Source organism: Thrips palmi, unplaced genomic scaffold (genome assembly GCF_012932325.1).
Source record: "Thrips palmi isolate BJ-2018 unplaced genomic scaffold, TpBJ-2018v1 HiC_scaffold_10, whole genome shotgun sequence".
In the NCBI taxonomy this organism is placed as follows: Eukaryota; Metazoa; Arthropoda; class Insecta; order Thysanoptera; family Thripidae; genus Thrips; species Thrips palmi.
In genome coordinates this window covers 15,539,350-15,566,504 of record NW_023144621.1, presented here as the reverse complement: position 1 = coordinate 15,566,504, position 27,155 = coordinate 15,539,350, and the positions used below count along the sequence as shown (strand labels likewise).

General features: G+C 54.9%; 7 protein-coding genes across 9 annotated transcripts in view; 3 read left to right on the top strand and 4 right to left on the bottom strand.

Moving 5' to 3' along the window:
- The window catches only part of LOC117654497 (rhophilin-2), a 61,674-nt gene extending 44,277 nt beyond the window's left edge, over window positions 1–17,397 (top strand). For both annotated transcript variants that reach the window (XM_034401164.1, XM_034401165.1), the window contains 11 exons: window positions 8,820–8,935; window positions 9,305–9,433; window positions 11,270–11,345; window positions 13,774–13,976; window positions 14,112–14,370; window positions 14,846–15,144; window positions 15,217–15,314; window positions 15,398–15,592; window positions 15,939–16,165; window positions 16,250–16,402; window positions 16,504–17,397. In XM_034401164.1, the coding sequence (XP_034257055.1) occupies window positions 8,820–8,935; window positions 9,305–9,433; window positions 11,270–11,345; window positions 13,774–13,976; window positions 14,112–14,370; window positions 14,846–15,144; window positions 15,217–15,314; window positions 15,398–15,592; window positions 15,939–16,165; window positions 16,250–16,402; window positions 16,504–16,683 (1,935 nt within the window). In that variant the 3' untranslated portion in view covers window positions 16,684–17,397. The remainder of the gene's footprint in view (window positions 1–8,819; window positions 8,936–9,304; window positions 9,434–11,269; window positions 11,346–13,773; window positions 13,977–14,111; window positions 14,371–14,845; window positions 15,145–15,216; window positions 15,315–15,397; window positions 15,593–15,938; window positions 16,166–16,249; window positions 16,403–16,503) is intronic.
- Window positions 17,398–17,791: 394 nt separating this feature from the next.
- On the top strand, window positions 17,792–19,285 carry LOC117654501 (chromobox protein homolog 5-like). The gene has a single exon (XM_034401169.1). It carries the CDS (start codon window positions 18,106–18,108, stop codon window positions 18,874–18,876), a length of 771 nt encoding a protein of 256 aa, XP_034257060.1. The 5' UTR covers window positions 17,792–18,105; the 3' UTR covers window positions 18,877–19,285.
- Window positions 19,274–20,013, bottom strand: LOC117654502 (gem-associated protein 6-like). The gene is made up of 2 exons (XM_034401170.1): window positions 19,815–20,013; window positions 19,274–19,709 (listed from the first exon to the last, which is right to left on the bottom strand). Exons 1-2 carry the CDS (start codon window positions 19,973–19,975, stop codon window positions 19,340–19,342), a joined length of 531 nt encoding a protein of 176 aa, XP_034257061.1. The 5' UTR covers window positions 19,976–20,013; the 3' UTR covers window positions 19,274–19,339.
- Window positions 20,014–20,255: 242 nt separating this feature from the next.
- LOC117654498 lies at window positions 20,256–21,628 on the bottom strand. Of its 2 annotated transcripts, none has more exons than XM_034401166.1 (3): window positions 20,903–21,628; window positions 20,661–20,833; window positions 20,256–20,583 (listed from the first exon to the last, which is right to left on the bottom strand). In XM_034401166.1, exons 1-3 carry the CDS (start codon window positions 21,516–21,518, stop codon window positions 20,353–20,355), a joined length of 1,020 nt encoding a protein of 339 aa, XP_034257057.1. In that variant the 5' UTR covers window positions 21,519–21,628; the 3' UTR covers window positions 20,256–20,352. The 2 variants fall into 2 exon arrangements, with proteins under 2 accessions (XP_034257057.1, XP_034257058.1); XM_034401167.1 differs by having other exon boundaries at window positions 20,256–20,565.
- A 136-nt stretch (window positions 21,629–21,764) lies between these two features.
- On the bottom strand, window positions 21,765–22,438 carry LOC117654504 (probable peptide chain release factor C12orf65 homolog, mitochondrial). Its single transcript, XM_034401173.1, has 2 exons — window positions 22,197–22,438; window positions 21,765–22,101 (listed from the first exon to the last, which is right to left on the bottom strand). Exons 1-2 carry the CDS (start codon window positions 22,402–22,404, stop codon window positions 21,866–21,868), a joined length of 444 nt encoding a protein of 147 aa, XP_034257064.1. The 5' UTR covers window positions 22,405–22,438; the 3' UTR covers window positions 21,765–21,865.
- LOC117654505 (MIEF1 upstream open reading frame protein) lies at window positions 22,311–22,971 on the bottom strand. The gene is made up of 3 exons (XM_034401174.1): window positions 22,825–22,971; window positions 22,520–22,698; window positions 22,311–22,444 (listed from the first exon to the last, which is right to left on the bottom strand). Exons 2-3 carry the CDS (start codon window positions 22,682–22,684, stop codon window positions 22,406–22,408), a joined length of 204 nt encoding a protein of 67 aa, XP_034257065.1. The 5' UTR covers window positions 22,685–22,698; window positions 22,825–22,971; the 3' UTR covers window positions 22,311–22,405.
- Window positions 22,972–23,396: 425 nt separating this feature from the next.
- Window positions 23,397–26,177, top strand: LOC117654500 (tubulin beta-1 chain-like). The gene is made up of 4 exons (XM_034401168.1): window positions 23,397–23,687; window positions 23,897–24,005; window positions 24,630–24,856; window positions 24,931–26,177. The coding sequence occupies exons 1-4, from the start codon at window positions 23,631–23,633 to the stop codon at window positions 25,876–25,878; spliced, it is 1,341 nt and encodes a 446-aa protein (XP_034257059.1). The 5' UTR covers window positions 23,397–23,630; the 3' UTR covers window positions 25,879–26,177.
- The last annotated feature ends 978 nt before the right edge of the window (window positions 26,178–27,155 follow it).

Sequence of the window (27,155 nt, the reverse complement as noted above, 5' to 3'; positions counted from 1 at the left end):
CGCTGACTTTGTTTTGTTTGTGTTGTGCTTTCCTCGTGCAGAATGTCTAAAATGTTCGGTTTTCTTTGTTGCAGGTGAGTTTGGCTTTCCATTCGTCCGACCGTCTGACTTCTCCGATAAGTATTTCTGCGAGGAGGTGCCAGGCAGGCAGACAGACTGGCAGACAGACTGGCAGACGGACAGGCAGATAGTGTGTGGGTGCGGCGCGTGGTTCGTGGCTGGACGCCAATACAGCGTCGTTAAAAACAAAAACAATAAACGTATGTTCGCTAATGATTTCAGAGAAGAGCCTTTCTGGTCCATCCTCTCGGCATGGGGTCCCAACCCAAGCTACCCTGCCAAAAAAAAAGATTTGGAAAAAATAATTTAAATGAACGATCTTGATGCAGAGCATGAGGGCAGTGGCTATGTTCAGCTCGAGTTGGCATCGGAGTCTGTCAGAGTGTTTCAGCCCAACTCCGACTTGGCTCCACTTCGTTCCAGTTGTGCTTTTGTTGTTTTTGTTTTCCCGGCGGTGCATTATGGGGCTTCTCCAGTCGTCGGAAGTAATTTAAAACCGTGGCTCCTCGCTGGAGAGCGGCTGGAGAGCGCCTCGACTCCAGCAGCGCGGCTCCAGGCCCAAACAACGGGAAAATAAAGAGAAACTAGGCAAAATTTTGCATTTGGGAATGCGGTAGCGCGGGTGTGGCTGTGGAGATCGCCCCCCTGGGCCCCGCCAGTACCACCAGCACCGCCAGCTCGCCGTGTACGGTGGTCGTTTGACCTCGCCACCTCGCCTCAGCGGCCGTTCGTCCGAGCGTCCCGGGATGGCGGGGCAGGTCCTCGAATCGATTTGACGACGCGGCTGCGCGGCTGCGAGAGGGTCGTTTTCGTCGCTCCGCCTCCCTCGCACTCGTGGGGCGTCCCGAGTAGGTGCGAGGAAGGCATAGCCACTCTCGGAATCAGTCTGCCGGCTCCGCTCGGCCGGTCTGCATGTGGCTGTGCCGGGCTGTACACCGTCGGGTCGTGGCACTTGGAGGCACTCGGGCCCTGCCCGGCGCACAGTGGGCCACAAGACCGGTGGAGGCGGCCGAAATGCCGGACGCGTTTTGAGCTCCAGAGTCGCTAAAGGACTCGAACCGAACGTGTGACCCCACCAATGGGTTGCTCTTCGAACGAGGAATCTATTGGTGAGGTCACACGTTCGGTTCGAGTCCCATTTAGCGACCCTGGAGCTCAAAACGCGTCCGGCATTTCGGCCGCCTCCACCGGTCTTCTGGCCCACTGTGGGGCCGTCCAGGCCATCCAGGTCGTCCCCGAGGAGCACGACGGAGAGGCAGCAGGAGAATCATCCATTCCCCGCATTTACATCTGCGGGTGAACGCCTCCGCAGCCGGCCGGCCTCACTGCCCCTGACTGTCCCTGACAGTAGAATGCAGCCGGACCAATGGAAGCCTTGTCGCTGTCTGGCGGACAGTGGCGTGTCGGGACAGCAGCGTGGATTTGCACCGCGGTCTGTTCTTCACACGCCTCCCGTCGACACGCTTGAAAATTCGCGTAGGCTCTCATAGCCGTGTGGGTTGAGGCGCCGATCGTCAACCTGGGTGGCCGGGGTTCAACACCCGGCAGGGTCTTAAACTTTTTTTTCTTGCTCGTAAGTTTGGTTTCCGTATTCTTTCCTGTGCCGTCACTTCGCACGTGTGCACGTGTATGTGGCTGTGTGTGTGAGGCTATTACTGTGGGTGCATACCCAGCGCATTCCTGGCGTTCGTGACCTGGGTTTGTACAAGGCGCGTCGCTGGCAGGCTGTTGGACGGCTGGCCGCGACGCCGCGACACCCAGCCGCGGAGGAAACGCACGGAAAGACACACCAGAGAAAGGCACTGCCAGCGCCAGCAGACTGGTCCAGTTTGATGAAAAAAGAAGCGAGTTAGGAAAACGTTCCGTGTGATTTGGCCATCCCCGGCGCGCCGCGCGGGTTGCGGGTTCGAAACCTGGCCGAGCTGGTTTTTCGGGTGAAGGTCGCGAGCCACCTCCTCCTCCTCTTCCTCAGCTGGATGCTGGACCGGGCCGCGCTTCAGTTTGACGAACAGCGGTTGCGTTACACTGTGAACAAACGGCGTGACACAAGAGTGGGTCTCGCTGCATTCTGCTGCATTCTGCTGCATTCTGCTGCATTCTGATGCATTCTATTTCCTGCAGCCTCCTGCATTCTGATGTATTCTCCTCAGCGCCGCCGTGCCGGTACCCACAGTCGTTACGTCTCTTTTTCTCCGGCCCTTCCCTCATAGTCTGGGCGCCGTAAAAACGTGGCGTTTATGGCGTTTGGGCCGCGGTGTGGTGCAGTGCGGTGCAGTGCGGTGCAGTGCGATGATGGACAGCGGGTGTGGGTTCGCGCCCCGCCAGGCCGCCGGGGCGTCGCAAAATAAAAGAAAGGGTGTGGAGGCACACGCGGCACACAGGAAAAATAAATGGGAATCCAACTTAAAGTCACCCAATGACAAGAATACTTCTTCCCGCAGACCAGAGCTTTTCTGTGACCCGAAAGGAAAGCATTTTTCCTCACCGTGTTTGCGGTGTGGATTGTGTAACGGCACTCGCGGGGAAAATGTCACGAGCGCCGAATTCCTGCCGCGGGTGCGATTCCTGATTGCCGAACCTGCCGGGCATCTCCTTAGTGACCCTAAAACGACCGAGGCGGGCAATTATACCCCCCCCCCCCCCAACACACACACACACACACACACACACACAGACGAGTGGGGAAGCACGCAGGTCCTCGTCGAGCAGTTTCTTCTGCGCGAGACACCTGTGTTGCATTTCGTCTTCTAGCCGTTCCCGCTTCCTTCCCGTCCTAACGCCGCGTGCTGGCCACAGACAGGCAGGCAGACAGACAGACAGACAGACAGACATACAAATAGACCGGCAGACGGGCGGGCGTCCATCGGCGTGTTGTTGTTGCTGGTTGCGTTGGCCCGGCCCAGGCCCGGCCCAAAGCCCTGTCGTGTTGTTGTTGCTTCTGACAAAACGGGATCGAGTAGCGTTTCCCGAGGCCCGTCCGCGGGGCCCGCCGCCGTCCCGAGCACCAGGGCTTTGGGGCAGTAAACCTGCGCGGCCAAATAAAAAAGAAGAAAATGAAAAATCGGGCTGTTTGTTGTTGTTCGAACCCGGTCGGTCCTGTTCGGTCCTGTTGCACCGTTGTACGGCCGTGTCGGTCTTGCGGGCTTTCGGCGAGTGTCTCTGTCTCTCTCGCACCCCCTGCGGCCTGCGGAGCCCCCCGTGAGTGCGAGAGAGACGGGGCGCGGGAATGCCGCCCCGCGCGGCCCCGCCACGCACGCGTGCGGCAGCGTGCGGCAGCCTAGTGCACTGCGCTGCACTTCACCGCACCCATATGGCCGCCGCTCGCTCCGCCCCGCTCCGCCCCGCTCGGCCTCGATCCAGCGGCCTTGGTTCGAATACCAGCGCCGCTGGAGATACTTTTACTCCGCGCACGAGTCGGCGATCGCACCGAAACTAATCGGACTGTTGGAGGCTGGCAGTGGTTAATGCGAACACAACGCACCTGACTCGAATGCCGCGCCCATTGCCTGTCTGTCTGTCTGCCTGTCTTTCTGTCTGTCTGTCTGTCTGTCTGCCTGTCTGCCTGTCCGCCCGTCCGCCCGTCCCGTTCCCCCTTTGTGCAGGCGTTCAAAGGGTTCTGACCGCGAGCACTGCGTTGACTGCGAAGAAAGACCCGGCCGCTATCCGCACGCGGTCTAGGCGGCCCACAGCGAACTGTCGCTCTGTCTCTCTCGCGCTCACGGGGCGCCCCGTACAGGTGCGAGAGAGACAGAGCGACGAGTCTGAATCAGTCTGCAGGCGAGCCCGGCCGAGCCCGGCCGAGCCAGCCGGGTAGCTGTGACCCACATACTGCACTAGCCACTCTGCCGCGCCTCGGCCGCGCGATCCGTTCGAAGGCAACCGAAGGCGACCGAAGGCAGCGCGGTCCTCCCAGTTCACTTGCCCACCTGCGAGCGCGGCAGCGGCCTGACCCGGCCGGGCCAAGCGCATGCTAGGGCAGCCTGGCGAAGGACGCGGCGACGCAGTCGGGGAAAGGCGGCGGTGGGTTGGCACCGTAACCAATGCCAATCTCACAACGACAAAAAATTTAAAAAGTTTTAAAAAAAAATCATCAAGTGATACAGACTGATCAAAATCGCCGTTGGAGAGATCCAAATTTGTAGTGGCTGGAGCTACGCGCGGGCTTTACAGAATCATAGAAATGACCGTTTCCGTGTGTACCCTGCCAAAAATGAGAGGAAAAAGGGAATGAAAATGAAGTTGGTAGCACGCGTTCCCTTCGCGCGAATTCGCAATCGACGGAGCGCAGAGTAATTGCTTTGTGTTTACGCCGCTAATGACAGAACGTAAAACTCGCGCCAAAAAAAAACAACAAAACTGTTTGTTCCGACGGTACCGCGTGATACTGTTTGTTTTCGTCTTTACTCGAAAAAAAGAGGACAACATGCATGACGTGCTTTTTTTTGGCACAGTGCCTTGTGATTGGTCCTGGTCTGCTGCCTTTCGCTTCAATTGGTGGAAGAGCAGAATGCGATAAGTGACTCGCTGGATGCAGCACCACTTGCACTGCTTTCGCTTCTTTCGAAATCCGTTGCTCAGATCTGCCGCAATTACTACTGCTGGTACAACACGAAGAGATCCGCGCCGCGGCATTTCGGCGCAGCACAACGAGACGGATCCAGTCCGGGGTTGCTCAAGTCGAAAATTGGGTGCGGGTGCGAGTCATTCTCTCGCACCGGCCTTGGAAATGCTTTTGGGGGCACACTGGATTCACAGGCCAAAGGCGCTCGGCTGACCTAGTATCCACCAGCAATCAGCTGGGCCAAAACAGTTATTTTCCAAGCGGAGTTTTAAATTTAAACCCAAGATTTTATTTCTTACGCTACGAAGGTCTTTTTTCCCCGTTCGGAACTAAAATTTGGGCAACACTGCAAACGCTTCTCGGCTAGTTTTTTGCAGTGAGGTTTCTCCTCGGCCATCCTCGCCATGTGTGTTATATCGGCTGTGTGAGCGACGCCGCTGTTAGTTAGGCCCAGCACCGGAGCGTCTCTACTCCCCGCTTTCTCTGTGCCCTTGCCGTGCTGCCTCCCCCCCCCAACAAAGGCTGCATACCGTGCCGCTGTCGCACAGCGCCCGCCACGCCACGCACAGCGGCGAAAAAAGCGCGGGCTTGACGAAAAAGGGACCTTCGAAGGATATCGGAAAACTTTTATTTTCGTCTGGCAACCTATACCGGACAGACAGACGGACAGACAGTCGTTAATTGTCCCCCAAAGAGCTCCCGCTCTCTCTCTCTCTCCTCAAGTAAATAGCTGGCGGCGCCTCCAGAGATAGGCCAGCGGCGCTTCGAATCAATTAAGGAGGAAAAGGATAAAAAAACACGAGACGGGAAAAAACAAACACCGGTAACTTTCTTCAACCGAACACACACACACACACACACACACACACACACCACACTGCACTACCGCCGCCTCTAATCCATTCACAATGTGTCGGTGGTGGCCCCGCCCCGCCCGGACACTTGACACCGTTGCGTCACGGCGACTCGCGGCGACTCGCTTCCTGGAGACACTACTACTTCCGAAGTGCCCGGTCGGGCCGCCCGTCGGTCCGAACCGCTGGACCGCGGCAAGTGCTTTTACTGCCCTTCGTTAAGCCGAGCCGCCCATAGTGTCGTTCCATGTTGTTTTCCTATTCATTTATTCTATTGTTTTTATTTGTTTTTCGTAAGAAAAATTGTGCTGTAGCTGAATCCGCTTTGGTTAATTTTGTTCCTTCCAAGCTCTATTTTTTTTTTCATTTTTTTTTTATAAAACTGCGAACGATGACTGTGTAGGTGCGCGAATGATGCGTGGCAGTCCAAGACAAACGACGTGCCGGGCACAATACGTTTCCCAGCGCGCACCGCGCGCGCCGCGCCACTCCACTACAATGTTGCAGTCGGGCCCTTCCCTTTACGAGCGCCTAGTGGCGTGGCGTGGCCTGGCCTGGCGTCCCCAAAGGGGGCCCCCGGGGGAGACCAGGGGGTTCCCGGAGGAGGCGATGCGAGCTGGAAGCCCCCGCAAGGGCCGCGAGTCCGCGCCCCGCCCGGCCCTGCCGTTCACTGGCTTGCACTGGCTTGCACTGGCTCGGCGGAGAGTGTGCTGGAACGCCTTCGGTTTACGCGTCTGCCTGCCTCGCCGCCTTAGTCACCAAACGAATCAAAGACAACAGCAACAAACGACAACGGGACGGAAAAACGGGATCGCGGAGCCCCCGGCGGGTAGGCCCGCCCGCAAGACATGCTGTCGCCACGGGCTTGCCTACCCTCCGCATGGCAGGGGCTCCCGGTGGGTGGACGTTACCTTGCTGCTGCTGTGTTGTTGTTGTTGTTGTTTTGTGTTCTCCTCCGCCCTCGCGGCCTCAGCATTATGCGCACGGCAATGCAATTTGAATTTCCCGCGTCGTCGTCGTCATGGCGACGACCGTCGCTTCAGACGGCGGCCTGCAGCGAGGCTAGGTCGGGGTTCTGCGTGTGGGTGGAGCCGAAGCAGGCTGAAGCAGCGAGGCCCCCGTCAACAAAACCGACTCGTTTATGTCACAGCCTCTCTCTCTCTCCCGCTGGCAGTAGCGCGGGGCGTTCCGTGTGGGTGCGAGAGAGACGGAGACAGTGCGTGGTCTGGTTCCAGGCCTAGTGGAGGCATGGCAGGCGAGGCTGGCGTAGCGGGGCTGTTCCGGGCCGCCCGTACGCGGCGCGGCGGCACGGTGCAGGAACTAGGATGATGACAGCCCGCCGGCAGGATGGAGGATTTTAGGGAGGGCATTCAAAAGGACTCGCCGTGAATAACAGTGCTGTACCGGCCGGGCCGGGCCGGGCACTGTGGGAGTGAGCGGGGCAGAGCGGAGCGGACCCCCTGGAGCAGGCGGTGTCGAGCCCGGAGCTCCCTGTGCTACCGGCCGCCTGTGCTCGCTGGGCCGGCCGCGACTCCCACCCACTCCCTCGCCGGCTTGCCCGGCTTGCCCACTCCTACCCGTCCGGCCGGGCTCGCCACGGCGCGGCTCGCTGCAAAAACAAACCGGACGTCGCCGGAAATGTACGGAACTAAGTACGTACTCTGCTAGGCGAGCGGAGCTGGGCGGAGCCGGGGCGAGGCGAGGCGGCGTTCGTCTGGGAACCGTCGACGCGCACAGGAAGCAACAATGTTCTCGTCGTTTTTGCGCCGCTTCTGGACCCTCCTAGCGGCGCTTCTGATGTCGCTTACCGCGCCAATTTTAATTATATGAATGCAAATTAAATTTTTTTTTGCAAAGAGTCCAATGTGATGTAACGTTAAACTTTTTGGCGTCATTCCCCTTGAGATTGACACCGTTCAGACCGCCGCGAATTCGGCACCACTCTCGGCCTCCTTTTTCTTTCGTTCGAAAATAAACATTAACCGAGGCGGTTCGGCGAGAGCACTTAAAGTTGGCGGGGCGTTGGCACCACCGCCTGCGGTTTACGGCCTTTACGGCCTCTGCAGTGCTGGCGTCGTTGGCGTCGCTGCGATTCGGCCACGATAGGCCGAGGGACCCGAAGGGACCCGAAGGTGCAGCCGTCTCTCTCACTCCGCCTTGTCAGCCTGTCACACCTCAAGGGGCCCCATGATTGGCTGCTGACGAACGCCGACCCCCCGGGGGGCAACGCGCTGCGCCGCGTCACTTTGTCTCAAACGCGCCGCCATCGACGGGAGGCCTTGGCCTATCACGGCGCCACCTGCAGGACCCGCAGAGGGCCTCAACCACGGACCTATGACGTTCGGTTCGAAAAAAAAATGAAAAATAAAAGTTTGTTGTAAAAAAACTTCTTGCGTTAAAAAAAATGAAAATTTCCTTGAAGAAGAAGGTTTGAAATTTTTAATTTTTTTTTGCATGGAAAAAATTTGAAATTTTTCTTGTACAAAAAAAAATTGTATGAAAAAAAAACTAAAATTTGTCTTTTGAACTTTTTCCTGTGACGAAATTAAAATTTACGGTAGACTGGAAACCTTACTTTTGAAAAACTTAACTGTGCACCCGGCCTGCTGCACCCGTTCGGGTGGCAACCGGCCGCAAACGCACACAGCCTTGATGAGCTGCTCCGGGTTACGCCCCGGCACCCACTAGGCCCCTCGTGGACTAATGGTGCCGAGAAAAAGCTGGCCGGGCGATTCGAAAATAAACCACCGGGAAAGGCGTACGGGGCTTTAAAAACAAAAACTAAAAAGAAACTGTGCGTACTCAGTCGAACCGCATGCAGTTACGCTGAGAGTCACCTGCGCCTTCCTGTCGGTTGCGTCGTCGTCGGCGCGGAAGGCGAAAAACTAGAACATGAACGCGGACTAAACGACCACACTCTCTGCCTCCCCTGCAGGGCGCTGCCAGGCCCTGCAGGAAGCAGAGCAAGGTGCTATTTGGCGCGCCTAAAACGGTCACTCTGTTACGGAAAGGGAAGGCCTGGCGCTCGGCCGATTGCGATCTGAGACCCCCCACCACCCTCCCCCTCCCCGATGGAATCGACAAGTCGGTTCGAGCCGCGAGTCAGCGAAATGCGTGTCTTATCGGGGATCTTATTTAATAATAAGGAGGAAACGGCGCAGCGCGGTGCCATTGTAATTCAAAGCTACTCAGCCAGAAATACTAGAGTCGGTGCGCCAGCGGGCTGCGCTTCCAAGACTCGGCCGAAGTCGCGCTAATTTGTAGACGGACTTTTGTTGTCGGGTACTAAGTGCATCTTGTTGTTGTTGCTGCTGTTGTTGACGTCATTGTTGTTGTTGTTGCAGGGGTCCGACCCGAGGGTGGCCACGTGTCGCGGTAAGCTCCAGAACAAGCGGTCCAGACTCAACCAAGAGATCAACAAGGAGCTGAGGCTACGGGCCGGGGCCGAGAACCTCTTCAAGTAAGTCCTAAGCGTCTTGCAGAAAACATTTTTCTTTTTCAAAAATCAATTTAATTTATGAAAATCAAGAGGAAATTCGGGATGATTGTGCCAGTATGTGCCGCGCAGTGCATAGCAGTCCAGTCGAGCAAGCCGGTCGTGATTTGAGTCCTATTGCGATCGGAGAGCGGTTCCGGGAAGCGAGCCCCCCACCCACACACGGTGAACGCCTTGTTCTTGGCCTTCCCCGACACTGTGCGCTACCGCCCACATTTCCTCGCGTTTCGGGTGTTTCTGTTTTAAACTATAATGTTTTTGAACTGGAATGTCTTCTTTTTTTATACGTAAATGTTGTTGTTGTTTTTTGGACTAAAATGTTTTTGTTTACAGGGCGACGACCAACCGCAAGCTGAGGGAGACGGTGGCGCTGGAGCTCAGCTTCGTCAACTCGAACCTGCAGCTGCTCAAGGAACAACTGGCAGAGCTCAACAGTTCCGTGGAGCTGTACCAGAATGAGAGGTGAGTGTGGGGAGGGGACCGAGGCCAACGAACTTTGGATCACATCGTCAATTTCCGGACATTTCTGTTTTTGACGGTGTGCCAGAGAGACAGTGCACAATCCGTAGACAACTCCGCCTTGCCTTGTATGAGAAATCGCTGATGATTTCGCAGTGTGGCCGTCCGTGTTGGGTGAACGACTTGTGCACTTTTACGTTCGCGTGGGGTGCCTCATCTGCAAAACTGATGCCATGCCTCTCCTGGCAGGACATGGCAAGACATGGCAGCGCGCTGCATTTACTGCCTATAAAAGTTCCCCTGGCGGCGCTGGACATTTCCCAGGGCGGTGTCGCCAACACCAGTAGTGTGAGTTGGTCCAGACCAGGCCGCCAGACCCTGCACTGCGAGCCGGATAATTTGGGCCGGTGCCTGGGAATCGTGACACCGTAAAACGAAGAACGCAAAACAAAACAAAAAAAATTCCACACCTTGCCAGCTGGCAATTTTTTTTAAATGGCATTTTTTTGTAGGATGAAAAGTTTCCAGTTCGACAGAAAATAAGGGTTGGATTCCCCTTGCATTTTTTTCTGAAGGACGTGGACGTCCTCAGCATCGCGCACCAGGGCGTCGTTTCGACATGGCAAGGCGAGAGGAGGCGGCGGCTCTATGAACACGGTTTGTGGCCCTCGCGCACAGACTCGCGAGAGGCACGTCGACTTTCGCCGAGTGCTCCCCAGTTAGCACGTGCTCGCCAACGAGGCCCGTCGCGCCTTGCGCCACAATCTCGACGATTTGAAGAATTCGAAAGAGAATTCGAAACTGTTCTCGACGCGCCTCACGCCGCCTCACGCCTCGCGAAGCGGCCTGCCCTTGGGCCTGCCTGGCTGCGGCCTAGCGGGTTACTAAGTCGATTCGCGGTAACTGTACTCGTTGTCGAATCTGCATCTCTGGCCGGTGCGAGCTGGTGCAAGAGCTGGTGCGGGCTGGTGTTACTCTGCTGTTGCCACCTGGAGTCCCGGAGCCCCGTGCGAGCGCTGCGAGGTCCCTATGCAGGTCCCTCCAGCCTTGCCGAGTGCCCCAATGACCGGTTGGCTGCGGGGAAAGGGGAAGAGGAGGGGGAGCGAGCCAGCATCGATAATTGGACAAGCACGCGTTTTGTTAGCACTTGTCAATTGTGATTTATTCCCTCCACACGGTGTTTCACACACACACGCACACACACGGACCACACATCGAGCCATCTGCAGATGACCGGCCGGGCCGCGTAGATGATCCCACCATGGAAAAACGAAAATATATTAACCTATCCAAATCAGAATGTTTGAATCTGAATGCATTCGATATCTCGCACGCGGCATGCATTGGGTGCGAATCACCATCGACATCGACATTTCGGTCGTTCCGTCTCCCTCACAGGGCTCCGCGTTGCTTCGAGAGAGAGACGGGGTGACGAAACGCGGCGCGGATTCAGCGTGGCGTGCAAAGCACTGCAGTGCATTGCCATGGCGATGCCTGGCCGGCGCGAGAGTCGTTAAAAAGCGCATCGTTTGTAATGACACTGCCGGCCGCTAGAGGGCTCTCGCAGGGGCTCTCGGGACGCATTAGCGTCCGCTTTGCCTGGCTTTGCCCCGCGCGGCTTCGTTTTGCTTCGCTTTGCGATCGTTTTGATCGGGACTCCGTTAAGATATCTGATCCCTGCCGATTGCTTTTATGAGATCGTTTGAATGGCACTGCGCGGCGCGCCCCGGCCCGGCCTCTGGCGATGGCAGAAAAAGTGTGCTTCGGCTCGCACCGCGCGTGCGCGCAGCGGTTGTTGTTTTTCCCGCGTTTTTCTTTAACCAACTTTTTCTCTTTCAGCGCCGAGCCCAACACACCTATGATCCCGCTGGGCCTGAAGGAGACCAAGGAGATCGACTTCAGAGAGCCTTTCAAGGTGAGCCTTTCCAGCGGCCAGGCTAGGCCAGGTTAGGTTTGGTTTGGTTGTTCGTTGTTTGGAAAGTTTATGCACGACAAGGCGGAGGGGCAGGAAGGCCGTGTTGTTTCGGTCTTCGCTTCGCGTGCATTTCCCCAAACGGCTTTTAATTGCTCCTCATGATCTCACGCTCGAGGATCATTATGTTCGCGGCGATGTCTGTGTAATCTTGATGCTGTATTCAGCCGTGCCGTCCGCCTGTCCGTCTGTCCGTCCGTCCGTCCGCGCGTCTCCTTGGCACCAGGGCCGCGCACGTGGATCGAACAAAACTGAGGAACTATTGAGAAACGCGAACAAGGCCGAATCTCTTTTTATAGAATACACGCGGCTTGCCGGTGGCAATTTTATTGTCTCGGCCCGAGTGCGCGGAGTATGCGCGTAAGGTGCAGGAGGGCCTGCCGCGGGCCACGCCGGAACGTCGCCCTGCCTCTCTCGCGGCCCTTCGCCTCGAGTGCGAGAGAGACAGCGGCAGGCGGAGGCAGGGCCTGGCCTGCGGGGCGTGAGAGCGACTGCAGCATGACTGCAGGCAGGGCTACGTGTGGAGAGCCGGGCGATCTCTGCGGCCGGGGAATTGGAGCGAGGGCGGGCCTCTCTCTGTCTCTCTCGCACTGATGGGGCAGGGCCGGCAGCGTGCGAGAGAGACAGACGCGTCCCTTGTCTCGGCATTATCAGGGGCGGCTAATTGCGTTTGTTATTAAGACAGAACACGTTGTGCAGCACGGTCCGCGACGGTCCCTTGGGAAACGGAAGTGGGCGTTGTCGGCCGGGCATGGTCACAGGCACGGCGGACTGGCACATCAACGTGTCACATCGACGTCGACGTCCTCACGCAGTGACACGATGACGTGATGTCCGGACCACCCATTTTTTGACGTCTGCGGCCTCCGGACCGTCCGGGCGTGGAGGTGGTCTCGTCGGATTGCAGTGTGGTTGACGGCTTGCCTCGGCTTTGCCGGGGTTTGCCGCGTCGGGACTGTCGCCGTCCCCCTCGCACCATGCTCGCACGTGTGCGAGAGAGAGAGAGAGAGAGAGAGAGAGAGAGAGAGAGAGAGAGAGAGAGAGAGAGAAGAGAGAGAGAGAGAGCGACGAGGCAGTGGGCGCGCGCGAAGGCTAATTTCTGCGTGCTTTAATTACGGCTATCAGCCCTACACGGTGGCCTTTCGGTCTTTTTGTCGAATCTTCGTTTTTTTTGTCGCGTCACTCGGGGAAAGAATCGCGGGCGGAATCGCGATCTGACCGACAGCCGGCCGACACCGCAGTGCACCGCAGACGCGGGAAAGAAGGGCACCGCCTTGTAATTAGCCGCTCGCACTTCCGAAACGTACAGTCGCCGGGAAAAAAGGAAAAAAAAAGCGCGGCAAAACGAGACCTCGACTTCTCGCGCAGGGTAGCCGATGCAACGGGGCCGATAGAGGCGGCGCGGTGCGGTCACCCTGCCCGTTTCGTTTCCTCAATCTAACACGAGCGGATGGAGACGCTATCGCCGCCACGCCGTGAAATCGATTGAGTCGTCGCCTTCACGCCTCGCTTCGATGTATCGAACGAGCGCAATCACGCAGCACGTTTACTTAGCCTTAACCTCGATCCATCATCCGGGGAGGCGCGAAGCCACGCGAAGCGCGAAAGGGGCTTTGCAGTGTGGGTGTCGGACCGTCGTGGCGATCCCTTTCCCTCATTAGCTGCCGTGGAGACGCGCCAACACCGGAATCAGAACGACCGGCGGTCGTTTTCGGCGCTTCCCGCCCTTTTTCCACCACATGCGGGTAGGACACCGCCGGGCGCGACCGGGCGTGCTCCCTAGTCAGCGCTAGTCAGTCTGGCGGGTCGCGGCGCAGGTCAGTGGCGGTCATGTCCGCGGCGTGCCGGCGTGCGCGGCGAGTGGCCGTGAGTCCCAGACGCGCGGTTTGAAAGGGAAAGCGCCCACTTCACTTCCGCACTTCCTGTCACCGCCGCCAAGCCTCGCCGAGCCGCCGACCGCAGAGATGCATCAAGCCTTGCATCTACCGGGCCCTGCCTGCCTGCCTGCCTCGCCGTGCCGACCAGAGCCAGTCATTTTCGCCGCGTGATTTCGTGGTGTCGTAACCCCTGGCCGCAGGCACCACCGCAGGGAGCCCGATTTGAATCCCACATGGCGGCAGGCTGGCAGCCCTGGCAGGCACGCAGCGAGGTTTCGGCGCCCCGGGTGGGGCTATATGGGGCCGCGCAGCTGGAGGTGTCCCGAATGATAGAGTCCGCAGCTTCAGCAGCGCCGCGTCACTCTGTCTCTCTCGCACCCTTCGCTCCGTGAGTGCGAGAGGGACAGGGCCCGGAGCGCCTGGGAGGTAGGCCGCCGCTGCCGGCTCCACACAGGCGTGCGCCGCGGGTTGCAGCTCGTTCCTCTCTGTTGCAGGACTTCATACTGGAACACTACAGCGAGGATGGCGGTAGATACGAGAATGCAATCTCCGAGTTCATGGACATCAGACAGGCGATGCGGACGCCCTTGCGGGACAAGTCCGGGGTGGCCCTGCTCTTCCAGTACTACAGCCAGCTGTACTTCGTGGAAAGGCGCTTCTTCCCCCCGGACCGCAGCCTGGGCATATACTTCGAATGGTGAGAGCCGGGTGCAAATACCAACACCGCCCTTTTCTGTGGTTTCTTTCCCTCTTTCTTGCCGGCTGACGAGTGTCGCGCGTGTGCACTACAAACCCTTGAGAGCGGTGTGTCATGTTTTTTGTTGTTCCGCAGGTACGACTCCCTGACGGGCGTGCCGAGCTGCCAGCGCACAGTGGCGTTCGAGAAGGCGTGCGTGCTGTTCAACATCGGGGCCTTGTACACGCAGCTGGGCGCGCGGCAGGACCGGCAGACGGCGCGCGGCCTGGACCAGGCCGTGGACGCCTTCCTGCGCGCCGCCGGCACCTTCACCTACATCTGCGACAACTTCACCAACGCGCCCTCCATGGACCTGGGCCCGCACATGCTGCAGATGCTGGTGCAGCTCATGCTGGTGAGTGTAGCTTGCGTAGCTCCGTCTCTGTGTCGGGACGCCGCGTGAGTGCGAGAGAGACAGCCTGGAGACAGCCTGGAGACAGCCTGCAGGCGGCACGGAGTGGCACGGAGCGTCTGCCCTCAATTCCAGTGGGATTGACCGCGGATCCGGGCGGCGGAACACACCCAGTGGAACACACCCAGTTCTAGCGGCCCGCCAGGCCCGCCAGGCCCGCCTGCTAGGCCCGAGGCCCGCCGCCAGGCTAGTGGCGCGCACTCCACGGCACGCTCTACAATCAGCGGGGCGGGGCGGGGCGCTCTCTGGAGCCAGGCCGACTTGCCTGGGAGAACCTCGGTGGCCGCGAGCTGTGCAATCTGGTGGATTCCTGAACCATAAAATAGCGTAAAAACAGTGCCTCTTTACCTGCGTCACCCGCCACGGCGTTGCCACGGTGTTGCCACTCGTTCCTGACGCACTCGTCACGCTGCTGCAGGCCCAGGCGCGGGAGTGCCTGTTCGAGAAGCTGGACCTGCAGTCGCGGGACCCCTGCGAGGACGACGCCAGCGACACCAGGGACATGGACGTGTGCCTGGACTTGGCCCAAGAGTCGGCGCAGGTCGCCGACGTGTACGGCCTGGTGCACGACCTCATCTCGGCGTCCACCGTCAAGGACTACGTGCCCTTCTCGTGGGTGGCGCTGGCCCGCCTCAAGCGGGAGTACTACACGTCGCTGGCGCACTTCCACTGCGCCAGCGGCCTTTTGGCGCGGCCGCTGGCGCACCTGGACGACAGGTGAGGCCCGTCTGGGGTTCGAATACTGGCTTTGCTGTGTTTTCGCGGCGCTTTACCGTTGTTGTCGCGCAGGACGAAGGAGGCCCTGCAGTTCATGCACGCTGAGCCCGACGTGCGGACGCAGCTGGACATCCGGGTGCCGCAGGACGACGGCGAGAGGAAGCTGCTGGGTGAGTTGGAGTCCACGCCACCCCCTGGCGTCCCGTCCCGTTCTGCTCGAGATTGACTGACTTTTGCCCTCTTTTGCCCGCAGGCCGCGCGCACCTCCGCGCCGCCCTGCTGAGCGTGGAGGAGAGCCAGCGGCAGCAGCGCATGTGCCGCGAGCTGCGCGACAAGCTGGCCCTGCAGGCCGTGCTGCGCCGCACCCACGACCGCGCCATGGACTCGTACGCCGCGCACGAGGACGAGGAGGAGTTCAGGGAGCTGCTGGACCCGCCGAGAATACTGGGTGAGGCCCGTGAGGCCCCGGACTTCCCACAGTGGACTTACCAGAAGACCGGTGGAGCCGGCCAAGATTCTAGACGCATTTTGAGCTCCAGAGCCGCTAAATGGGACTCGAACCGAACGTATGACCCCACCAATGGATTGCTCTCCGAACGAGGAACCCATAGGTGGGGTCACACGTTCGGTTCGAGTCCCATTTAGCGACTCTGGAGCTCCAAACGCGTCCACCGGTTTTCTGGCAAATCCACTGTGCTTCCCTCTGGCTTCTGGCCCGGTGTCTGTTGGGCTGCCCACCACTCAGGCGGCCAACTGAACCTAACTGAACCTCCCTCTTCCTCTTCTGCCGGCAGCGTCGACTAAGTTCCAGCTCAGCCTGACGTCACCGGACTTCTCCCAGTTCCGAGTGGAGGACCCTTTCCGCAGCCTTGGCCCCGTGGCCATCTTCTCAGCGCGCCACCACTGGACGGCGCCGAGGCAGGTGACGCTGCAGCGCGCCGACGACGAGGGCTTCGGCTTCAGCGTCCGCGGCGACGCGCCCGTCATTGTGGCCGCCGTGGACAACGGCTCCCTCGCTGATGTACGTCCTCCGTCTACGAACTCGCATGTCGCTGGGGTGTTGTTTGGCACAACTTATTTTGCAATGTACTCCCCTCGGTTTCAGTTTGGTGGCATGAAGGAAGGCGACTTCATCGTGTCGATCGGCGACAAGGACGTCAAGTGGGCGGCCCACGAGCAGGTCGTCAAACTCATCAAGGAAGCAGGGGACTCCCTCACTCTCAAGCTAGTCACTCCCATGGACCGCAACTATCTAAAAGTAAGTCCATCACCTTATACTTGTTTGCAATTTTTTTCCCCCCTGGTTTTCTTTTTTTGTTCGGTGCTGTTATTAATTTTTTTCATTTTCTTTTGCTTTAGGCGGCTAATAAAAATAGCAACAAAAATTCTGGTTCAGTCTCTGCAGGCAGCTCAAGTGGGGAGCCAAGTCCAGCTTGTTCAGTTGCTGGCAGCACCACTAAGAAACTCACCTGGAACCCATTCCGAAAACAGCGGGAGAGGGATACTAGCTTTGAGGCCAGTAATGTTATTTTAAGATAGCCAAGCTGTGATTTTCTACGAGCTTAATCGGAGGTTTTTCTTCAAAGCGTAGTGCAAGTAGTTGAACGGAATTCCCCGACAGTGACAGTAAATTCCAGACACATGGTGTTGTGATTTTGTAATAAATTTTACTGTAGTCCCTGATGGCTCATGCTCATTGTACAATCCATGATAATTTTAAATTTAGGTAAAGTGATCATTAGACATCATCCAGGCTATCTCAGTACCTTATTCCTTGTAAATCAACTGTAAATATGTGCTAAATGTTGGAGCGTGTACATTTCTGAGTTATCTGTCATCTCATCAGAATAGATTTTCTGCTTGAAATGCCAGCATGTATATAATGCAAGAGTTTTTAAATTAAAGACCATGAAAAATGCTATTGTCCATCCAGGCAGAAGTTTTGGGTTTATTTTAGAGATGAAATCACTATTTAAACAATTTTCAAACAGAGTTCGTAATTGTACAAAGCAATTAATCAGTTGTACAATTTGTGTATATGAAATAACTATGTGTTGTTACCTTTGTTTTAAAGTGATAGATTTATTGTACTATTTTAAATTAACTTTGAGTTAATTTGGACTTAAAAACCTCTACATTGTTTCACCAATGTAGTTCTCTTATTCCGGCTTTCATTCTTATTGGAATTCATCTCCGCTCTGCTTTATCCAGTGTCATCATTGTTCTTTCTACGAAAATAAAGATTGAAAAGAGCGCCGTTGTTCGTTTCTTTTTCCCTTCCCATCGGCGACGAGGCGATTCGCCCCCTGTGCTTAGGCATCCCATTCGACACCAGGGCCAGCAGACGATACTCCGGGCGCGTCGTGCCACTACTCCGCGCGCGAGAGACTCCACTCTCGGAGCCGAGCAGTGGGTGGTCGTGGTGTGGTGGTCCGCTAACCTAACCTTACTTCGCTAGTGTCTCGTGCCGTGCAGCGGCAAGCGGCAGTGCGAGTAGTGCGGCGCTCGGCCTCGGCCAGTTTGGTCGCCGCAGCCGGTCTGGTTTATGGGTCTATGAACTCATGAAAACACTTTGAACACGTGTGTGCCGCTGCGCCCGGTCTGCGCCCAGTCTGCGCCCCTCCCCCTCCCCCTCCCCTCTCCCCTCTCCACCTGCACAACAGCGACAGCGACAACAGCGCACGGCTGTGATTGGCGGGTACGGAAGATAGCATCGTGCAGTGCTTGCTTGCTGGCCAGCGCCGCTAAGCGCCGCCGCCACCTCCCCCACCTCCCCCCTTCCCCTCTACTGTTGCCCGTGCCGCCGACGCCCGGCCCGTGCCTGCCTGCGCCTGCCCAGCCGTTTGTTGTGACTTGGACTGGACCGGAGTGTAGAGCCGTGCCGGAGCCGGTGTTTTGCTTTTGCTGCGTCCCACGCGCTGCTCTACAGCAACAACTGTGATTCCGAATTTCTTCATCAAAATGTCGGATTCCGAAAAGGACCTGTCTCCCTCTGACACTGAACTGGGAACAGGTGGTGAAGAAGAGGATCTCGAAGTAGAAGAAATCTTGGACTGCAAAAAGGACGCCACCGGCCAGGTGTTGTATCTGCTGAAATGGAAGGGCTTCACTGAGGAACACAACTCCTGGGAGCCGGAGGCGAATCTCGGATGCCCGGAGCTGCTGGAGGCTTTCAAGGCGAAACGTGCCAAGAAAGAGGCGCCAACCAGAGGCCCCGGCCCCAAGAAGGTGGTGCGCCGCTCCAAGGACTCCAACACCCGCAGGGACTCCAAGGAAGACGACCATAAGCATCCAGCGCAGCCCACAGATGCAGGTGACACCAGCAACATGACGCCTCCAGCCAAGAGAAAGAAATCGAACAAGATGGAAAAGCCTGAGCCAATGGACGAAGAAGAAAACAAGCTGATCTCCAAAGTGACAAGTGACGTCAAAGCCAAGTCAGCAGCCAAGCAGAATACCAAGGTGGTCAGTAAGGGCGTTGACGACAGTGGACCCAAAGGCTTTGATCGAGGGCTCGAAGCCGAAAAAATTCTTGGGGCTACGGACTGCCTTGGGGATCTTGTCTTCCTTATGAAATGGAAAGGTAGCAACCATGCAGACCTGGTAAACGCAAAGCAGGCTAATATTGAGTGCCCCCAAGTTGTCATAAAGTTTTATGAAGAGAGGCTGACTTGGCATTCCACTCAAGAATTGAAAGACATAATGAGCCAAGGCGTTAATTTGAAACTGTGATTTGTTTTTTGACAAGTGATTTGTTTGTTAGACGATCTCCTAGTCTTCAGTATTTGTGTATCTGACATCATGATGGTGGGGGTGACTTCGCTCATAAGTTATTTCTTTTTGTTTTGTCGTCACTTAAATGATTTGTCATTAAATGGCATGTGATTTTATGCATGCATGCCCTGATCTTATCGTACAAATAGCTAGGATTCTTAATTTATGTTGTTAATGCTAGTATGTATCTGATTTCTTTTAATTCTTCCATTTGTTACTTCTGAAATGTCTTTACACTAGTGACGAAAACAAAATTTCTGTAGACCGAAATGATTTGAAAATTGAGGCATGATCTGTTCTGAAAATTGTCCCATTGGTATTCTGGAAGATTTTAATAGGGTTACAAATAAACCAGTTTCTCGCCAAAGCACCTGTTTAATAATTATAACAACTCAATCTCTATAAGAATAAAAAAATATCACTACTGAGATACATTAATCCATGGCATTTGTTTCAATAATTTGTGAACTCTTTCCATTATTACATCATTAGAAACTAAACATTGGTTGAGTCCATACGGTGAATCTATAACTATTACATCCTCCATCACTAACATGTTCCCATCCTCGACCACTGGAATATGATTGGCACACAACCATGCCTTTAACTGAACCCTACGGCTCTCAGCTTCTTCTTCTGAGATTTGTTCCCCAGATACAAACAGCATCTCATCGGGGATAGGTTCAGAAGACACATCCTCTGTGACAGTAATTCGTGAGATACTAGTGACTGCATGACCGACTATGATGTCCATACTGATTCTGTCATCTTGACGCTTCAGTAATATGATGCTGGAGTATTAAACAATAAAACGGGTACAATTAGTTTCAATTAAAGTAATTGAGAGAAAAACAAGGCTGTTCAAGCATGAACATCAAGGTTACAGTATTATTTACCTCTCAGAAACGGGGTCGATGGTGTACACGAATCCCTTGTATGAAGAGCCAAGGTTCGTTTTCACTTCAACGAAGCTGTTAACGAATGACTTCAAGTGCAATGGGTCATTTTCGTAAACTTTTGACGTTTGAACTTCGTCGGTGGTCCGCTCCTCTGCCATCTTTGCATCAACATAAACAAACAGTGCTGCCAGTCTCCCAGACCCAAAAATGAGTGGAACCCACAAATAAGATGACACGTGATATTTTGTACCTTCGTCATGTAAGAGTCATCAAAAATACACAAGACACCAAAAAGGCCATTTTAAAAAATGGGAAAACCTTTGCGACCGCGTATCAAAGTCGATTGTGAATTGTGTGTGTTGGTACTCGAAATGGGCGGCAAACTTCGTGCATTTCAAGTGGCGTGACGAGAGGGGTAAGGAACAAGGGAAGTTCAGATCGCTTACTCACCAAGTTTTATTTACAAATAATAAATAAAATAAATAGATGTTCGTTAAAAAAAATAATTTAGTGGGTAGATAAGATCGGGACGGCGCTATCTCCTGGCGTGGGCACCGTAGGCGAGGTCACTGCCGGCCGCGGGGGTCGCCTCCGCCGCCCCCGTCGCCGCCCCCGCCGAGCCGGCGCGCCGCTTGTAGGGGCCGTAGGAGCTGGAGGCGTACTGGGCGCCGTACTGGTTGCCGTACTGCGCCGTGCCGTACTGCGGGCCGTACACGGGGGGCGGGGCGTAGCCGTTGTCGCGCTTCAACTGGACCCACAACGGCACCTGTTAGTGAGGTACAGTCATGAGAAAGCACGGGGGCGCGTAGCGCGTGGGACGAGGACTCTCGTGACGGGCCGTACCTCTCTGAGCAGCATGCGGACCAGCGCCATGATGAAGTACGACAGGTGGCCCCAGATGAGCAGCAGCGCCACCTTGAACTTGATGACGATCACGGCCACCACCCAGGCCCACCAGGTGAAGGCGTGCCACAGCTGGTACTTGAGGAACTTCTTCTTGTGGATGCCGCGCTGGCCTGAGGAGGAAGCTCAGTGACGTCACAGGGAACATCCAAACACGGACGCGACAAATCCAACTCTCTTACCTGGACCGCCCTCTTTGGTCTGCCCCTCGTCGTCCAGCTCGGCCAGCGCGGCGCCGGGCGCCTCGACGCCGAGGAGCGAGAGGACTCCGTCGACCACGCGGCTGGAGAGGTCCAGCGTCTTGGGGGCGGCCTCGTCGCGGGGCTCGTCGCGGGCCTCGTGCACCTTGGCGACGTCTGTCGTCTTCCGGACGGCCTCCTCGGCGGGGCCGACGGCCGCCGCGCCAGCGCCGGCAGCCAAGGCCGAGACGCAGAGCGCGCAGAGCACCAGGACCGCGACGTTCATCTCGGGGACGGGGTTTGGGGGACTGACAGCATGCCCGCCGACGCCCACTGTTAAGGACTCGCCGGGGGTGCCCGCTCTCTGTCGCACGGGGCCGGGTCGGGCCGGGCTTCCCACAGGTGCGAGAGAGAGCGCCGGCCTGCCAGGGTGTTCGCACCCTGGTGTCAACGCGATGTCGGTCACATCGAAACCGGGATGTTTCCGCGGGTCACTTTCCCCCGCGAGGGCTGCGAGGACGCCGTGGTTCTGAACAGTCGTTTCGCCGCTCGCCTGTCCCACTTGATGGGCATTCCCTAAGGGTGCGAGAAAGAGTGACGAGCCGCTCTTCAGAATCATACGTGGAGAGCTTCCGGGGTTGCGAGTTGGTTCAGCCTGAAGTCCGAAGGGGCGGGGAGACGAGGCACTATAAGAAGAGTGACTCTCCCCAGCCCCACCCAGTCCAGTCAAAGTTGAGGCCAGAGCTTGGCGTTGTGAGGCACAGCGTAGGCGGTTTGACACACACTCTCAGCCACAGTGGGTGGCCTCCCCTGCTCTTGCTAGTCTTGTTTGGCTCAAAGGGTCAAATTGCAATGAAAATTGTAGTCGTGTAAACAAATTCTATAATTCTAGGCTGAGCAATACAAGAGCTACAACAAATGGCTCTTTAAAAAAAGCCTCTTAGAAACATGCATCAGTTCTGAGCTTCACTCAAGCTCCTTTTTGGTCAGGCCCTCCCGCTCTTTAAATTGACGCTTCTTTTCAAGCTTTTCTTTTCTAATTGCATCATTTAAGTCCTTCTTTCTCCTATTTTCCCTTCTAATCTGCGCTTCCACGCTGTCTTCTCCGTTTAGCACATTGTCCAAGCGTGTCAGCAAACGAATTCGTGCCGTCTTTCGGTTCTGGTCCACAGATCTTGATTCATGGCAGCGGACGACAATACCTGTGGAATTGTCATAAACGAAAAATTTCAAGATTTGTTCACTGTAAAGTCAATGTGAATAACAAAAGACAGCTAAAAATGAACAGAATTGTTACCTGTAGGTATGTGTTTCAATTGCACACAATTGTTTGTCTTGGCCACTGACTGGCCACCAGGTCCACTTCCTCTCATGAACTCCTCCTTTAAGTCTTCTTCCCGCAGTGTGGGAAACTTAGAGGTATCAGGGGTGAATTTGAGTCGAAAAGGCACTTTGACGGCAGAAGACTCAGCAACAGTTTTGAAGATAGTACTTAGCCTAAACATCTTACACAATCCGCTTCCTTTCAAGAAGGCTTTTACCTTTCTGTAATAGCAAAATAAAGGAAAAAATAACAGAGAATAATTAAAAAATAATTTCACACCATTTTCATGATAATACCTTGTAAAAGAACTCTATTTTATCTTCTGATGTCACGTTTCGATTGGTGCGGAACTCTTCTCTCACCCTTTCTTTGAAGTAGTTTTGGTCAGTGAATTTAAGCTGCTGACCATACCTCAATAAATTTCGGTAAAGCCCTAGCACTTGGTTTGTACTAATTTTCATTTTATATGGGTAGCCTGGAATAGAGAATAGTATATAAATTGAATGTTTGGTTTTGAAGCATGCTCGCAAGGTTACCTTTCCGAATACATCACAATAAAAAAATATTTAAAAGTATGTCACTAGCATATTGATCAACTTACGAAGTTGAAATGAGTTATTTAGCACATATATTGTTTCACATTAACAATCAATGTGAAAAATACAACAGAAATAGAAATTAAAACAGAAACACCACATTCTCTGCAGACAGAGAGGCGTCTGCTAGTTCGTTTACCAACATAACAACAACTGTTTTTGTGAACGATATGATCATAAGAAATCAATTTCCCCAGAAACAGCAAAAGATTAAATTTGAAGCCACAGAGAGCAAATGCTAGAAGTATTTTATAGGTTGATATGATGTTTTCACCTTTTATAATTCGTTCGGTTGGTACGAGGAACTACCTTATGAAATCTGGCGGGAAAGAGGTGGCGCGCCAAAACCGGGTCTTTTCTCACTGAGCCGTTATTACTGACTTTTCTCATCTAAATCGGAAAGAGGGCACAACTTTTCTTTGTTAATGTCGCGGCACTCATCAATTTCCTATCCATTCATTGGCTCTAAAACGCGATCCGGATGCGTTGCGCGTGACTGTACACACGGTGAGAACTCTCTTGGCCAGAGAAAGAAGGAAGACTCCGGGCGAAGCCGTTTTAAACTGGCCAATGGAAGGAGCGCTTACATTCGGGGCGTGGTTGCAGCTCGCGTCTGGTTGGCCGCCGACCCGCACAGTGCGCACCGTATCGACCGGCCACGTCAGGATTTGTCCGTTACGAAAAGTTCGTTAGACTCTCGTTGGCGACTGGTCCATCTCAGACACCGGTGTGCACTCGAGGGAGCATCTCCGTTTGCGGCAGTCAGATTTATATTTCTCGTGACCGAGTTAAGAAACTTAAATCAATCAACATGAGGGAGATCGTCCACATCCAGGCTGGCCAGTGCGGAAACCAGATTGGTGCTAAGGTAAGGAAACTGGCTGGAATGCGAAGCTTCGGTTTTTTCAGGAGTGGCCTAGGCCGGGCCCCGCCCGGTTTGGGCTTGGCTAGGCTTGGCCCGGCCGGCCGGGAGGCTTGAGGCACGCTTTGTTCTCCAACATCGAGGGCTCTCCGACTGGAGTGTGCACCGGGCTTCGCGTTTGTTGGGTTAAACATGGTGGTTTTGTTGGTTTGCAGTTCTGGGAAATCATTTCTGATGAGCATGGCATCGACCCCACCGGGGCGTATCATGGCGACTCCGACCTGCAGCTCGACCGCATCAACGTGTACTACAATGAGGCCTCAGGTAAGCGTGCCGCTTTCGCTCTTCGTTTCTCTGGGGCGATTTTAGTTTTCGATTTCCGTGGCGGTGTGCGCTGGGCTGCATGCTACGGCCATGCGCTTGGCGCCGAGCCAGCGGCCGGCTGCACACTTTTAGGCCACTACTGTGCCAGGCTATGGCCGCTGTGGCTCGGGCCTGCCTTTGCCGGGTCATTCTCACCTCGCTTGCACTGGGACGCGATGTATGCTGGATTTCAATGGCGCTGTTACTTGTCATGAGTCCAACCATTTCGATTCTTTCATTTTCAGCTCTTGGGTTTGAAGGGGCCCCATTTGGGTTATCTTTTTTTATTTCCTGGGCAGTCAAAGTAAAGGTTTTGTTGGACCACAGCAGTTTAGTTAAGAGTACTTTGGGGTATCTCTTTATTTTGTTTCCTGTTAGTCTAAGATAACTCCAGGGAAATTGGGACTCACTTGCTGGATGAGTCATAGTGGGTGTGGTTATGCCCTTCTGTCACTGACAATGGCTGCCTCTTCCTGTACACTGGTAGTCACAAGATGGCTCCTTCAGTGTTTCTCAGTGTTGATGCATGTAGGCAATGATTCAATCAATGCCTCGTTTTGCTAATTTTGTGATTTGTTTGTTCAGGTGGCAAGTATGTGCCCCGTGCCATTCTTGTCGACTTGGAGCCTGGTACCATGGATTCCGTGAGGTCTGGACCTTTCGGCCAGATCTTCAGGCCAGACAACTTCGTCTTCGGACAGAGCGGTGCTGGCAACAACTGGGCTAAAGGACACTACACTGAGGGCGCTGAGCTTGTTGACGCTGTCTTGGATGTTGTTAGGAAAGAAGCTGAAGGCTGTGATTGTCTTCAGGTAACTATCATCACTTACGGGTAGCTGTTAAAAGTTTTCTGAGTATCTTGTTACTAATTTATAATTTATTTCAGGGCTTCCAACTCACCCACTCCCTTGGCGGTGGTACCGGCTCTGGCATGGGCACCCTCCTCATCTCCAAGATCCGTGAAGAGTACCCCGACAGGATCATGAACACATACTCCGTCGTCCCCTCACCCAAAGTTTCAGACACCGTCGTAGAACCCTACAATGCCACCCTCTCGGTCCACCAACTTGTAGAAAATACCGATGAGACCTACTGTATCGATAACGAAGCTCTCTATGATATCTGCTTTAGGACCTTGAAGCTTAGCACTCCTACCTATGGTGATCTTAACCATCTTGTATCTCTCACCATGTCTGGTGTCACCACCTGCCTTAGGTTCCCTGGTCAGCTCAATGCTGATCTCCGTAAATTAGCTGTCAACATGGTTCCATTCCCCCGTCTCCACTTCTTCATGCCTGGCTTTGCCCCTCTCACTGCCAGAGGCAGCCAGCAGTACCGTGCCCTGACTGTTCCTGAGCTGACCCAGCAGATGTTCGATGCCAAGAACATGATGGCTGCCTGCGACCCACGACATGGACGCTACCTCACCGTTGCTGCCATCTTCCGTGGCCGCATGTCCATGAAGGAGGTCGACGAGCAGATGCTGAACATCCAGAACAAGAACAGCAGCTACTTCGTTGAATGGATCCCCAACAATGTCAAGACTGCCGTGTGCGACATTCCTCCTCGTGGTCTCAAAATGTCCGCCACCTTCATTGGTAACTCCACCGCCATCCAGGAGCTGTTCAAGCGTATCTCTGAGCAGTTCACCGCCATGTTCAGGAGGAAGGCCTTCTTGCATTGGTACACTGGTGAGGGCATGGACGAAATGGAGTTCACTGAGGCCGAGTCCAACATGAACGACTTGGTTTCTGAATACCAGCAATACCAGGAGGCTACTGCCGAAGAAGATGCCGAGTTTGATGAGGAGCAGGAAGAGGTTGAGCAGGATTAAGTTTGTTGTCTTGTCTCCACTGCTATATGCTCTGCCTATGACATCCTGCTGTGATGCTGTAGTCACAGCATATCTCAGCTTTTTCTACTTCAGATCTTTTGCTATAAATTTTCTATTGTTTGCGGTGGTATAACTTGGTTCTGTTGCTGCTGATGTCATGCTTGGCTGTCAACTGGTTTGTTCTAGTCTTGGCGTAAAGATCAACTTTGTAAAAGCATGCAACCTAGTTATTTATACAGCCTGTTTTGTACCTGCTGATCTGACTCGTACCTGCCTTGATTAAAACCCGGTTTAATTTACAACTTCTCCTTATTTTCCTTTCCCTCAACTCAATTAGAATAATTTTAATTTGTCATCAGAATTCAAAACAAGTATGGGTCCAGTTGGCCCACCACCAAACTGACACAAGTGAATTACTTGAATTTTAATTAAAGTACAGAATTGGGAGAGCTTTATTGCAAGGAAGGAGCCGTGAGAAGAACTTAGTTATCACCTACTCAATCAGTAGTAATACCGGAGTAAAGAGGCCCCGAATCACAAATTGCTTGATTAACAACTGAGGATACAAAATAAGCTCCACAGGGAAATGTGGCAGTGTGCTCATGGGATTGGAAATCCTCCTTATGTGGAATTAGGAGTGATTTCTGATCTCTGTCCTTCAGTTTTTTCTCTGCATCCTACCATGGTAGATAGGGCAACGGGCAAGCCGTGTGACAGTGGATAGGGAGGGCCGGGCTGCTCTCGAGTGGCAGGCATTGACGGCATCGAACGGAACTGACTGTGCACAGTAGTTGGAACCGAGCGTCGCCTCGCCTCGCGTCGCTCCTTTGATTAGAAGCCAAGAGGCACGGGTTGAACGGGTTGGGCCGATTCTTGAAAGGCCTTTGGAAAGCCTTTGGCCGCCTGTCGACTTAATGACACAGTCGGGTCGGGCCCATCCGAGCGAGTCGCCCCGTCTCTCGCACCCCTACGGCCCGCGGCAGGCCTGCGGGACGCCCCATGAGTGCGACGGAGACAGCGACAGGCCGCGTCACCCTCCGCCTTTTCTCCGTCCGCGCCACTGGAACTGCTCCTAAGGTCCTGGACGCTCGCCTCGCAACGTGTCATCACGACTGGAGGGACGCGTGCTGGCTCGCTGGGCTCTGGCGAACTTCCACGGCCCGACCGGCCTGTCAAGCCGCCGGCGAGGTAGGCAACCCACCACACACACACACACCCTACCGGCACGTTGGGTTGCCTACCCCGCAGGCGATTGCGATTAACGGCTGGACGACAAA